Source organism: Xenopus laevis, chromosome 9_10S (genome assembly GCF_017654675.1).
Source record: "Xenopus laevis strain J_2021 chromosome 9_10S, Xenopus_laevis_v10.1, whole genome shotgun sequence".
NCBI lineage: Eukaryota > Metazoa > Chordata > Amphibia > Anura > Pipidae > Xenopus > Xenopus laevis.
This window is the reverse complement of record NC_054388.1, coordinates 36854504-36867565: the sequence shown is the minus strand read 5'-3', so window position 1 is coordinate 36867565 and position 13062 is coordinate 36854504. Positions and strand designations below refer to the sequence as shown.

The 13062-nt window shown below is 42.0% G+C and overlaps 1 protein-coding gene across 3 annotated transcripts in view; it reads right to left on the bottom strand.

Moving 5' to 3' along the window:
• LOC108702768 (arf-GAP with SH3 domain, ANK repeat and PH domain-containing protein 2-like) overlaps positions 1-13062 on the bottom strand; it is a 63101-nt gene that overhangs the window by 14447 nt on the left and 35592 nt on the right. For 2 of the 3 annotated variants that reach the window (XM_041577956.1, XM_041577954.1), the window contains exons 5-18: positions 11864-11913; positions 11082-11211; positions 10391-10476; positions 9043-9118; positions 6723-6806; positions 5250-5258; positions 4230-4330; positions 3953-4022; positions 3455-3542; positions 2794-2842; positions 2271-2434; positions 1544-1677; positions 843-934; positions 479-665 (exon numbers count right to left, since the gene is read on the bottom strand). In XM_041577956.1, the coding sequence (XP_041433890.1) occupies positions 479-665; positions 843-934; positions 1544-1677; positions 2271-2434; positions 2794-2842; positions 3455-3542; positions 3953-4022; positions 4230-4330; positions 5250-5258; positions 6723-6806; positions 9043-9118; positions 10391-10476; positions 11082-11211; positions 11864-11913 (1320 nt within the window). The remainder of the gene's footprint in view (positions 1-478; positions 666-842; positions 935-1543; positions 1678-2270; positions 2435-2793; positions 2843-3454; positions 3543-3952; positions 4023-4229; positions 4331-5249; positions 5259-6722; positions 6807-9042; positions 9119-10390; positions 10477-11081; positions 11212-11863; positions 11914-13062) is intronic. The other variant, XM_041577955.1, reaches the window with a different exon arrangement.

Here is a 13062-nt window from a genome sequence, read left to right as displayed (position 1 = left end):
GAGGTGGGAAGCCACTCTAGAGGGACTCCTCAGTCGGAAACCTCTGGGTCAACCTCTCTTGCCAGAAAAATAAATCTGGCCGCAGTATATACCTGATTGGAATATGGTAGTGGTATAGCAGCAGGGGAGGAGTTTTCCTCTCTCTCTATAGCTATATCCCATGGTCCCTGTGTCCCACAGAAATTCCCATTTCTGGAACATCTGAGATTTTTTATCCTCTACAAGTTAAAGGGAGATGTAATCCGTCCCTAAAACTGAATTATTTGCTTCCCCTAGCTCTCCAAATAAGGCAGCCCAAACAAGAATCATACCTGCCAGCACTGCTTCAGCCATGTTGTAATTATCTAACATACTGAGGTTACATTGGAACTGCAGATATACTGCAATACTAAAATAAAATACAAGTAAAATACATTGAATATAAATAAAGCTTATTAAACATATATATGGCACAGGCTACACACACAGAGGTACCTACCTGTGCTGGATGAGGCAGTGGCTCAGTCAGATCCACCTTCTCAGCATAGGCCTGAATTAAGGTATAGATGTCCTTAAATCTTACGGCCTCCTGCAGATCATAGAGGCGCGTAATAGCACTAGTGCAGCCCCTCTTGGTGTAAGCCCACTGCACATATTTAGCAAGAATAAAGTCTTTCCTCTCAGGCCTAGAAAATCACAAGAAGAACCCTCATTAGCCAAATGTCCATATCCTACGGTTTCCTTTACTTGCAGGTCTGTCTGTCATGCAACAGAAGTCAGCAACTTAAAGGTCTGCTAATTGGCAGTGTTTCAGAAGCCAGAACTTTATCAATTACACCGTTAACTTTACTCCCTTTACTCACATAGCACTTTCCATGGTGGGCTTGATGGACGGAGACGGCAGACTGGCTTCTATGATGTCATTAAATCCAGAATTACCAACATTTCTTGCTAGCTGGAAAATAAACATTGGAAACATGTTAAAGTAGATGCAAAAAACGGAGCTCCGAAAAAGCTGGTTTAAAATTTTAAAAAGGTCAAAATTCATTCAATGAACATTAAAATCTCCAAAATTACAGCAGTATATCACAAAACTTGGCTGCCCACTTGACGTGTTTCTTGGCACCCGCCACTTCATCAGAAGCTGTCAGCAGCCTACCTCCACCTCCCTTAAATGTGCACTACCCCCATCCACTGCGTTCAACATTAACCCTTTTGCATCTACTCAGGATATGGACTCACTGCATGGGATGGCGCTGCACGTGTAGCACGCTGAAGCCTGTGAATGTCCGGTAAGTGCTCCCACTAAAATATCTGTACTGGACTTAAACATGTTAAAGAAAGTGGCAAATTCAAATTAACATCTTAAATTCACAGGGCAGAAATGAGACATTAAAACAGGTCACTGCCACTTTGGGCCTAGGAGAGAATAAGCCCTTAAACAGGTCACTGTGATTAGAAACTTTAAGATTTAGCCCCATCTAGGCCCAAACAATTCTAATGCTTGAGCCCAGGTTTCCTTTTAACCCACAGCAGAAATCCATAGAATCTGAAAAAAACTTACTAAGAGCTCTGAGGTTCCAAGTTTGTCCAGAGAAAGAGACTGGATACGGGAGTGGTGCACACCCAGCTCTCTGTGAACCCCAGAACATTCAATGCAGGTCAGGATTCCCAGATTAATGGATAACCACATGGGATCTGAAAATAATTGGAAACTTAATGGTGGATTGTACAGGTAAGTTAAGTGTGAATCACAATTTGACTATTGTCCCTACAGAGCATCAGGCACTGTGTATATTTTTTCAATTGGTGCAGCCTTCTTACTTACATTTATTATACTGCCCCTGCTAGCCTTAAGGCCCCCATACACTGGCCGATAAAAGCTTCTAACAGACTGAGTCGGCAGCTTATTGGTCCGTGTGTGGGACTATTCGACAGGCTTTACTGGCCAATCTCGATCGGGCAGGTTAAAAAATCCCATAGTATTGCGGCCGCATCTGTGTGTGTATGCGGACCCTAGGGTCCACGATCAGATCAGCCCGATATCGCCCACTTCAATGTGGGCATATCGGGGATATATCTCCTTATTTGGCGACGTTGCCAAAGGAGTGGATCTCTACGTCTATAGCCACATTAACAGCAGTAAAGATACTAGTACAGACACCTAGAAGGAAAGATGTCCCTCTGTGAACATGGAAAAGTATAATAGGGTATTTTATTAGATACACTAGATACCCCTAGGAAATAGAGTTTATGGTGTAACAGAGATGTTATGGCACTGGTGTGCTTACCTGGAGATCCGCAGTCACAGCACACAGAATTCCCAGGCATGCGGCGAATATCTTCTATGATGGCCTTAGTGAGATCTTCTATACTGTTCTCCTCACTAGGACGTTTCTCATGGAAAGCCATGTTGAGCGCTTCCTGCTTGCTGTTTGTCAGCACAGAGATCCACCTACAATACAAGTGGGGTTAAAGCATACAGGTTTCACCCAGATGTATAAATAGAGGCCCATGGACCCTGAACCCCTCACAACTCATTTTATGCTGTTGTCTATGCACCCACATCCTCTACCACTCAATGTGATCTTGTGCTCAGCCCTTATCTGCAGCCTCAGCTGAGGTTTGATAACAGCATCTTATTTACTTTGGCAGTTCAGCTCTTTTCGTGACTTTGGCTTTTCGGCGGTTCAAGACTTCCGAAGAGGCGGCCCGGCTATTTCACAGCCAGGCCCCCCTTTAGGCCCAGTACAGGGGTACCCCCCTGATGGGGCTCTGCTCATGGTCCCAAGCTATTTACCAACTTTCACTTACGCTGTACATTCTTGTTCATCATCTGCCAAGAAATGGTATGTGCGGTTATCTGAAATTTAAAAAAATAAATAACTCTTTTCAATTAAGGAAAACAAACACATTTCCAGACACGGATATTCTTCGGTTGCCTTTTCACCTAATAGATCCATGTATTTATAGTGATGTGCATTTAGCTGCAAGCAACACCTGAAACAGAATATACAGATAGAAATGTGTCGCAATATTTTTTTAAAAGGTCTTTATTTAACCAAAACACAAATACAACTTTGGCATTATTCACGAGATAAATCAGTGGGGTGGTGGCAAATCAAACAGTCCGTTATTTCCTACTTAGTGGTATTCAGCCTCCTGTTGGGGAGACTTTGGCATTTCTGGGATAAGAGGGATCAGGGTCCTAAGGGAGTGTTGTTTACTCTCTAACTTGCGGCCTCAACCAGATCTCTCCACACCTTATAATATTTGGCCCAATACTGATGGACACACTGTCAATATTCTCCCATACATGTGCCAGGCAGCAAATTTCAGTTGGTGTATGGCCACATACAACTACAGCTCATTGGGTGACCTCTACCTGCAAAGCCATTGTTACAAGTAGGACTCAAGCCCCATTGTGACTGTTGCTCATTAACACGTACAATACGTTTATAAATTAGCTACGTACGTGTGATGAGGTCAAAACATTTCTTATCCTCCAAGTTTGGCTTCACTTGACATGTGAGAAGGTTTAGTTTGGCTGGTGGACGGTTTGCCTGCAGGGAACATACAAACAGACACATTACTAAATATCATGGAGTTCCATAAAGGGGGAAAAGGGGCATTATAAAGATCAGTGTTCATGCCATGAATACATGCCTTGAATTGCACTTATTTCATATTTAAAAAAAACAAACAAACACGTACATTAACCAACGTGGGCATGAATTTGCACCTGCACCCATTTTATGTTGGTAAAAAAAGTCAATATTTACATGCACACTAACACTCTGCACGTGTGTTAGTAAACAAGCACTATAGTATATAATATGAGTGTAGTTACGCCAACTGAGATTATGCGGCTGCTCAAGACATAATGGAACTGCCAGATTATTAAGTGCCAGTTCAGTTAGTGGAACCAAAAGCAGAAGCAAAGGGGCAGAAGGAGGGTATAAGGCTCAATTACCGTTCCATGGGCGATAGTCAGGTAACAATTCTTTACAGAACACTTCCTTTTCTGCCAGACCTTTCGCAGCCTGTAATGGAATAAAGACAGAGTTGTATTGCCTAGCTGGGTGTGTTTGTCACCAACACACACGTCTATACCCAGTGTCGCTAAGGATTCTGGGAGTGGAACCAAAGCCAAATCAACTACCACTTATTACACAATACTGGCTGTTGTTATAGGTTAAACAGAAAAAAAAAACACAAGCATTACAAGCAGGTATTTAGGAGGGACATACCCATCACTCTTCTTGTACAGGCTGCCATGTTTCTCTGTCCCGTACTGAATGTTTCCCTGCAACTGATGCATATGGTAGAGGGGTGGTTTGCTGATTGAATCCTGTAGAAATCAACAGAGAATACACATTGCTTACTTAGGGTAAAATGCACAGAAACACCGAAGAAAGAAAGTATTTTAAAGTAATGACAATATAATGTAGTGTTGCCCTGCACTGGTAAAACTGTGCTTCAGAAACTCGACTATAGTTTATAAAAAGAATCGGCTGTGTAGCAATGGGGGCAGCAGTTCAAGCATAGAATACACAGGAGATAACAGATAAGTTCCAAAGAATCCCATTGTATACTACAGACTTCTATCTATGTATAATATACCATATCTATGTATGTAATATATATATATATATATATACTGCAGACGATATCTACTGTGTATCCTGTGCTAGAATGGCTGCCCCCATGGCTAAACAGCAGCTTGTTTATATAAACTATAGTTGAGTTTCAGAAGCAAACACACCAGTTCTGCCAGTGCAGGGTGACCGTATATTATATTTTCATTACTTTAAAACATTTTTTTTTGGTGTTACTGTTCCTTTAAATGGAAGCCATGCACATGCATAGAATAATGATTTCTTATTTAGCATTTCTCATTTCAAGTCATTTTATGACATATAGTTTTGCTGCCCAGCTACAGCTTAGCCACAATGATGCTCTCCTACATTTTATCAGTATCCGTCTCCATTATGTCAGCAACACATAATTGGGGGTTGGGTTCCAAAGAGGTAGTTAATTCTCAGTAGCTGAAGCACAGACAGAATGAAAGTACCCCACTGGCACAGACACGAGGCATCACAAAACCCAGAATGTCAGATGATTGAAAGGATTATTGACTTTGGTTCTTGTGCCAGTGGCGCAGAGCAGTCTAAAGAAAATAAAAGGCTGTTCTTTGATATTTAGAAAATACTAAACTCTAGCAACAGGTAAAATGAAAGTTGAAAAAAAGATAAAATCAATGAACTTACTCTTCTGAGCTTTGGGAAGCGAGGAATCAAAGAAATAGGCAGAAAGAAAGGGATTAGCATCCAGTAAACACAGTACAGCAATAACATCAGTACCCTGGATACTTGCCTCAAAGAAAAACATGCTTCATTTTATTTTATTTCCTGAAAATCTGTCAACTGGGAAAGCAAGCAATACGGCAGTTTCTAACAAATAGTGTGTATAGCCTATTTTTACCCATACGCAAAACATTTTTTGTTTGGCGACAACTTTGACCCAGACTAAGAAACAGCACAGCAACAGCAATTTTATTATTAGCATGAGGCAAGTGAGAATTTCCTGAAAAAGCATCACTTGAATGTTAAATGCTGGGCAGCACTGTGGCTATGGGTAACAGGTATAGTAGGGAGAGATGGTGCCTATAGTAGCAGTGGATAATAGCCTCTGGGAAGGAACTGTGACTGTGGGATAGCAAGTATAGTAGGGAGAGATGGTGCCTATAGTAACAGTGGGATAATAGTCTCTGGGAAGGGACTGTGACTGTGGGATAGCAGGTATAGTAGGGAGAGATGGTGCCTATAGTAACAGTGGGATAATAGTCTCTGGGAAGGGACTGTGGCTGTGGGATAGCAGGTATAGTAGGGAGAGTTGGTGCCTATAGTAACAATGGGATAATAGACTCTGGGAAGGGACTGTGACTGTGGGATAGCAGGTATAGTAGGGAGAGATGATGCCTATAGTAACAGTGGGATAATAGTCTCCTGGAAGGGACTGTGGTTGTGGGATAGCAGGTATAGTAGGGAGAGATGGTGCCTATAGTAACAGTGGGATAATAGTCTATGGGAAGGGAGTGTGACTGTGGGATAGCAGGTATAGTAGGGAGAGATGGTGCCTATAGTAACAGTGGGGTTAATAGTCTCTGGGAAGGGACTGTGGGATAGCAGGTATAGTAGGGAGAGATGGTGCTTATAGTAGCAGTGGTATAATAGTCTCTGGGAAGGGAGTGTGACTGCGGGATAGCAGGTATAGTAGGGAGAGATGGTGCCTATAGTAGCAGTGGGATAATAGTCTCTGGGAAGGGACTGTGGCTGTGGGAAAGCAGGTATAGAAGGGAGAGATGGTGCCTATAGTAGCAGTGGATAATAGTCTCTGGGAAGGGAGTGTGACTGTGGGATAGCAGGTATAGTAGGGAGAGATGGTGCCTATAGTAACAGTGGGGATAATAGTCACTGTCATATGCCTTGCTCTTCTACTCTCCCCTAATGTGGTCCTAAAAAAAAATCACAGTGAAAAATATATTTAGGACTACTAACAAAATGCACTTATAATATCGGCACAAGATAACTGCAGAAGCTGAACCTTCTACAGCCCAAGCGCTGCAAGCTGGATATTTCACTCCAGAAAATGAAACCAGCTAATGAAATGATACCTTACAGGGAACCACCAGAGGTGAAGCGTAATCCATACAAGCACAGGGGATAATGCAAGATCTTTACCTCTTTGGTTTCTCCTAGGGTGGGTTTGAGCAGGTCACGCAGAGAACATAACTTCTTCTTCTCCTCCTCCTGCCGGCTCTTGATCTGCAGAGCATGAGATGAGAATGGAGTCTGGTTGAGCTGTCTGTTGTCTTTTAATCTTCCTTCTCTCAACCCACTCACTCCTTTCTTTAGCTAAACACCAGTTTCCCACTAAGTCCCACTGTGTTAGGGCAGCGTCTGACCTCTCAACACTGCAATACCAGGCTCATCATTGCTACAGAGGGAGACTCCAGGCCTGAGGCACAAACAAAATAAAATTACAGAATCTGTCAGGGATAAACTAGACTGCCTAACTCTTAGGCTAAAGGTTTTTTTTCTGATGTAGGAAAAATATCTTCTCTAAAATTACTAATTACATTTATTAGTCTCTGGAATAATTGTTAGATATTGGAAGTCTGCAGCAGCATGTGTGGATGTAATGAGAATTTCTTTTTTTTTTCAAAACACATCAGTTAATAGTGCTGCTCCAGTAGAATTCTGCACTGAAATCCAGTTATCAAAGGAGCAAACAGATTTTTTTTATATATTTAGCTTTGAAATCTGACATAGGGCTAGACATACTGTATTGTCAATTTCCCAGCTCTCCCCAGTCATGTGACTCTAATAAACTTCAGTCACTCTTTACTGCTGTACTGTAAAATTGGAGTGATATCACCCCCCCCCCCAGCAGCCTAACAACAGAACAATGGGAAGGTAACCAGATAACAGCTCCCTGGTAGATCTAAGAACAGCACTAAATAGTAAAATCCAGCTCCCGCTGCGACACATTCAGGTACATTGAGTAGGAGAAACAACAGCCTGCCAGAAAGCAATTCCATCCTAAAGTGATGAAAGCACATGACCAAGCACAATGACCTGAGATGGCGCCTACACACCAATATTATAACTTAAAAAAATACACTTGCTAGTTCAGGAATTAAATTTTATGTTGTAGAGTGAATTATTTGCAGTGTAAATATAAATAAAAATCATGACAGAATCCCTTTAATGCTAAAGCAAGAAGGCTGTGGCCCTTTGTTCATGACCTGTGGTCCTATGCCTTTATATAGTTATAGAACTCTTCAGTGACTTCTAATATCCTTATAATTTACAGTAGGGGTACATTATCCCTTATAATACATGAGTGATACTCAGAGTTCCCTGTATAACTCAGCCTGCAAATTTGTGCCTTTATATGGTCACTGAATCCTTCAGTGACTTCTAATATCCTTATAATTTACAGTAGGGGGTACATTATCCCTTATAATACATGAGTGATACTCAGAGTTCCCTGTATAACTCAGCCTGCAGCCTTGTGCCTTTATATGGTCACATAACCCCTCAGTGACTTCTAATATCCTTATAATATACAGTAGGGGGTACAATATCCCTTATAATAAAGGAGTGATACTCACAGTTCCCTGTATAACTCAGCCTGCAGCATTGTGCCTTTATATAGTCATAGAACTCTTCAGTGACTTCTAATATCCTTATAATTTACAGTAGGGGGTACATTATCCCTTATAATACATGAGTGATACTCAAGAGTTCCCTGTATAACTCAGCCTGCAGCTTTGTGCCTTTATATGGTCACTGAATCCTTCAGTGAATTCTAATATGTTTATAAATTACAGTAGGGGGTACATTATACCTTATAATACATGAGTGATACTCAGAGTTCCCTGTATAACTCAGCCTGCAGCCTTGTGCCTTTATATGGTCACATAACCCCTCAGTGACTTCTAATATCCTTATAATATACAGTAGGGGGTACAATATCCCTTATAATAAAGGAGTGATACTCAGAGTTCCCTGTATAACTCAGCCTGCAGCCTTGTGCCTTTATATGGTCACATAACTCCTCAGTGACTTCTAATATCCTTATAATATACAGTAGGGGGTACAATATCCCTTATAATAAAGGAGTGATACTCACAGTTCCCTGTATAACTCAGCCTGCAGCCTTGTGCCTTTATATGGTCACTGAATCCCTCAGTGACTTCTAATATCTTTATAAATTACAGTAGGGGTTCTTTATCCCTTATAATACATAGTCACAAAACCAGTCAGTGACTTCTAATATATTTATAATTTACAGAAGGGACACTAACAAATGTGTGGATACATTTTTACGGAAGGATACACTAAATAATCCCACACGTCACATGCAGTGTATGCTACAGATTATAGTTGCAAGCCTAGACAGAGGGTAGGAATATAAAACCACATCCTTCTAGTGTAAGAGATACAAATGGCTCTCTGGTCACACAATGACACTTGTTGAGAGGACAGCACTTACAGTCTGGAGCTCAGAAGTCAGATTGTCAATGTACGATTTCAGCTTCTCAGTGGCTTGTAAACATTCCTGTAGAAAGCTACAAATAAGTCATTATTCTGCGGTCAAATCACCAGTTAAAGTGCATGCAGAGGGTTAATGACATATATAAACCTTCAATAAAATATATATAGTCACCGAATGATTGTAACAAAAAAATAGCTTTAAGGAATGACTTTTAGCAAAAGCATCTGTCAGAGAGAGGAGCACCCTTATTTTACTCAGATAGAAAAGCCCTAATAACCATAACATGCTGAGCTGATCAGGAGATATAAGATCGAGTCTTGTTTGAAGTCAATTTCCTTAATTTACATAACACAGTGCAGGGTGCAAATAGAACATAATTATGCTTTTTGCACCATGCACAGAATGGAGCTACCTTTCTATAAATAAAGAGCTGCCTGCTTTCTGTAGCACTGTATTCATAAAAGGTGGGCAGCACACTTTATCCCCTTGGTTGCAGTTAGCTTGTGCATCATTCAAGCAGGCAACCTATGGACAACACTGGGCACAGGAGAAAACCCAACAGGGGTGGACGTTTTGAGTGAATAAGTATTATGGGACACCTGCATCTGTGACCCTGAAACTCTCCTATTCAGGCATAAGGGTAAGGCCACACTGGGCGTTTTGGTCGCCTGGCGACCAGTCGCCTCGTCTTTGCGGCGACCAATCTCCCCAAACAAGGCCTACTAAATGAAAAAACACCGGCAGTAATCACACGCGGCGGTTCGTTTTCCGAAGTCGCCCGGAAACTTCGGGCGACTACGGAAAACGAATCGCCGCGCGTGACTAGCGCTGGCGTTTTTTCATTTTAGCCGGCGCAGAGTGAGGGAAGGCATTTGGGGAGATTGGTCGCCGCAAAGATTAGTCGCCAGGCGACCAAATCTCCCCAAAACGCCCAGTGTGGCCTTACCCTAAAGCTAGGGCCACGTGGGAAGATTCAGGGAGATTGGTCGTCTGGTGACTAATCGCCGCGTCTTTGAGGCGACTAATCTCCCTGAATGGCTTGCTGTATCTTTGCCTCACGAGGCAATTTCGAGCGACTATGAAAAACGTGTTGCCGCGTGTGAATAGGTGCAGGCAACTTTAGTGCTAGCGGGTGCAAGATACTAGCAAGCCATTCAGGGAGATTAGACGCGTCAATTAGTCGCCAGGCGACTAATCTCCCTGAAATCTTCCCGTGTCGTCTAGCCCTAAAACTGCTATAACCTTTTTGAAAATCGAAATCTAGCACCACGACGCACTGCTTCCAGGCACAAGATAAAAGGGCAGTTTAATCGCTCTTATTGTACCGAGTCAGAAATGTACTTACTTGCACTGGGAGTTATAGTGCTTGATTAGATTCTGTAGGAGATCAACGCCTTTCTTGCTTTTAATCTCGTTCACTTTGATCAGATACTGCAACAAAGAACGTAGAAGATAAGACTTGTGATAACAACTGCTCATCATTAAGCGCTAGATTTCTCGTTGGTATGAAAAGTAAGCCCCGGCAAGGCCTACGGCATATTTGTCGTTCTTTGCTGGCATCATTCCAGCGTGGTACCTCACAGAATATGAGACCTGAAAATGCAAGTTTCCGTGATTTTGGACTGTTAACTGCTTAAGACCAGCATGGAGAGGTAGTTTCCATTCATTTGAATGACAGGTGGCCAATAAATGCTAGACGTGCCATAGCCCTAAATTGCTTTTATGTACCTTTTCCTACTCAACATCCACTGTTAACTAAGACAGGTTTCTCATACACAATTGTACATAAGGATAATTGTCAATATGCCCTGAATAGACAGACCATTTTGAAGCTTCATTGGCAGCACAAAATACTCAAAATAATCCCCATTCACTCTAAATGGGAATCACCTGCAGACGCCTGGTGTGGACACATGAAGATGCTCCTTGTTCTTCAGTGCTGCCTTTCCATGTCACTTGACTGCACCAAGTAGTTATATGTGATCCCCGTGCAATGCAAATGGAGGCACTTTTGAGCAACAAAAAAAAACTCTTACTTCACACATCTGTAACTGGAACATTCTTCTCTCCTTCTCCATCTCTTCTGCAATCTCACCCCCAGCCACCTCATTACGCACCATTCCGTACTGCTTGGCCAGCTCCCTCTTCTCTTTCTCGATTTTAGTGCTACGAGAAGCAGAAACATCCTCAGCCTATTAATTGTCAAGGCAACATTAGCAGCTTTAGCAGGGAATAGGCTTCACCTATTATTGACAAGTCTCGGGAACCAAGAGAGCCTGAAGGGTGTGTTGGAGGTTATCATCAAGGGCTACTGGCTGTGTAATACTTATGATATGAAGGCCAATTTATCACTTTTCCTGAGCAATAATGATCGGTCCAGCGTGGAAATTAAATGTCTGAAACTTGCTCCCTATATGTAATACACATTGGGGAAAATGGATTTGGAAAGATGAAATCTGTGCCCATCTTGGCCCGATATACTTATTACCCCCACATTCTTTTGGCTGCTGCTCTGTGGGTTATGACTATGTACAATCACAGACAGTCACACTAAACTGTACCCACCATAAAGCCAGCTCAATAAGCTCATGTACAATACTGCCCCAAACAGCTTATTCTATAAATGCATTGAATGCAGAACATTTGAGGGTCATATTCCATGTTGTGTTACAGTTTCCAAAGCCTGTGTGTCTGTGTATCTGCAGAAGCGCATCATCTTATATTTCCTTTTGTAAAATGTGATCCCTTTATTCCAGTCAAATCAATTTCCCTTCAGGGGATTTACAAGAGACAAGTAAACTGTTTGGATCAGACTTACAATTTGTTCTCGTAATCCTTCCAGGCTTTCTCAAAAGGTTTCTTCAAATCCTGCAACATGGAAACAGTGATGTGATATGAACGCTGGGAAAGCAAATGTATTCCTTCTTCATTCTCTAATCCTGTTTGTTTATATCCAAATTAAAGGGTAAATATTACAGACTGCTTTTATTTTAGGGCTACACGAGGGGAGATTTTTTTGCTACTAAGCAGCTGGTAGACATAAACACTTTCATATAACAATGTAAAATTTTTCCACTATGTACGTTTGCAATTATAATTATTTCATATTTTCATGATATCAATAGTCACGGTTAATATGATGATGTTTGACAGGAGCTTCCTTTGTTGTTTTCGTGCAGAATGCGTCTCCTTACACATCTAAGCTAAGTTCTATTGCTTAGTGAACGGAGTAAATTAAGCCGGCGCCTGACAGAACAGCAGTAGGAGGTCCTGTTGAACACCCATAATATTAACAGTGAAGAACTACAATATCAAAATCAAAAAAATTATTTATGTAAATTGCAAAGTGCTCAGAAGATATATGTGCCCTACAGGAAGGAAGTTGAGAGGCCTGGGACTCAAACTAGGCCCTGCCATTCCAAGTACACAGAGGCCCAAACAGCTCCCTACTAGCCCACTATTGGGTAACTTTCTATGGAACCATACAGCAGCCACTCTGGCATTTGCCAGAACCCACAGATTGCCAGTCTGGGCCTGGAAGTAGATCACAATAAATCGGCAGTACTTTTTACCAAATAAGCAGAAATAAGGGCTATATAGGGGTGCATAGCATTTATTTACCCTGGCTTTTGAAAAGAAAAATGTAATGGCGTTTGTCTGTGAATGATGCTTTTTAAAGTTGTATCAAACTACTGTCAATTAAGTAATCAGAGATGGACGGGGCCTCCTAAGGGCTCTTACTGACGAGCGGTTGAAGCTGCGCTCCCCTGCGTTCCGTTTTTCTGCGTTCAGCCGCAGGGGAGCGCAGGAATAGACGCATTTAGCTTTTTTCAATGGGGCTGTACTCACACAGGCGCGTGTAGGCGCCGAACGCAGGAAAAATGCAGCATGTTGTGTCTCAACCTGTGTTCAGCGCCTACACTCGCCTGTGTGAGTACAGCCCCATTGAAAAAAGCTAAATGCGTCTATTCCTGCGCTCCCCTGCGGCTGAACACAGAAAAACGGAACGCAGGGGAG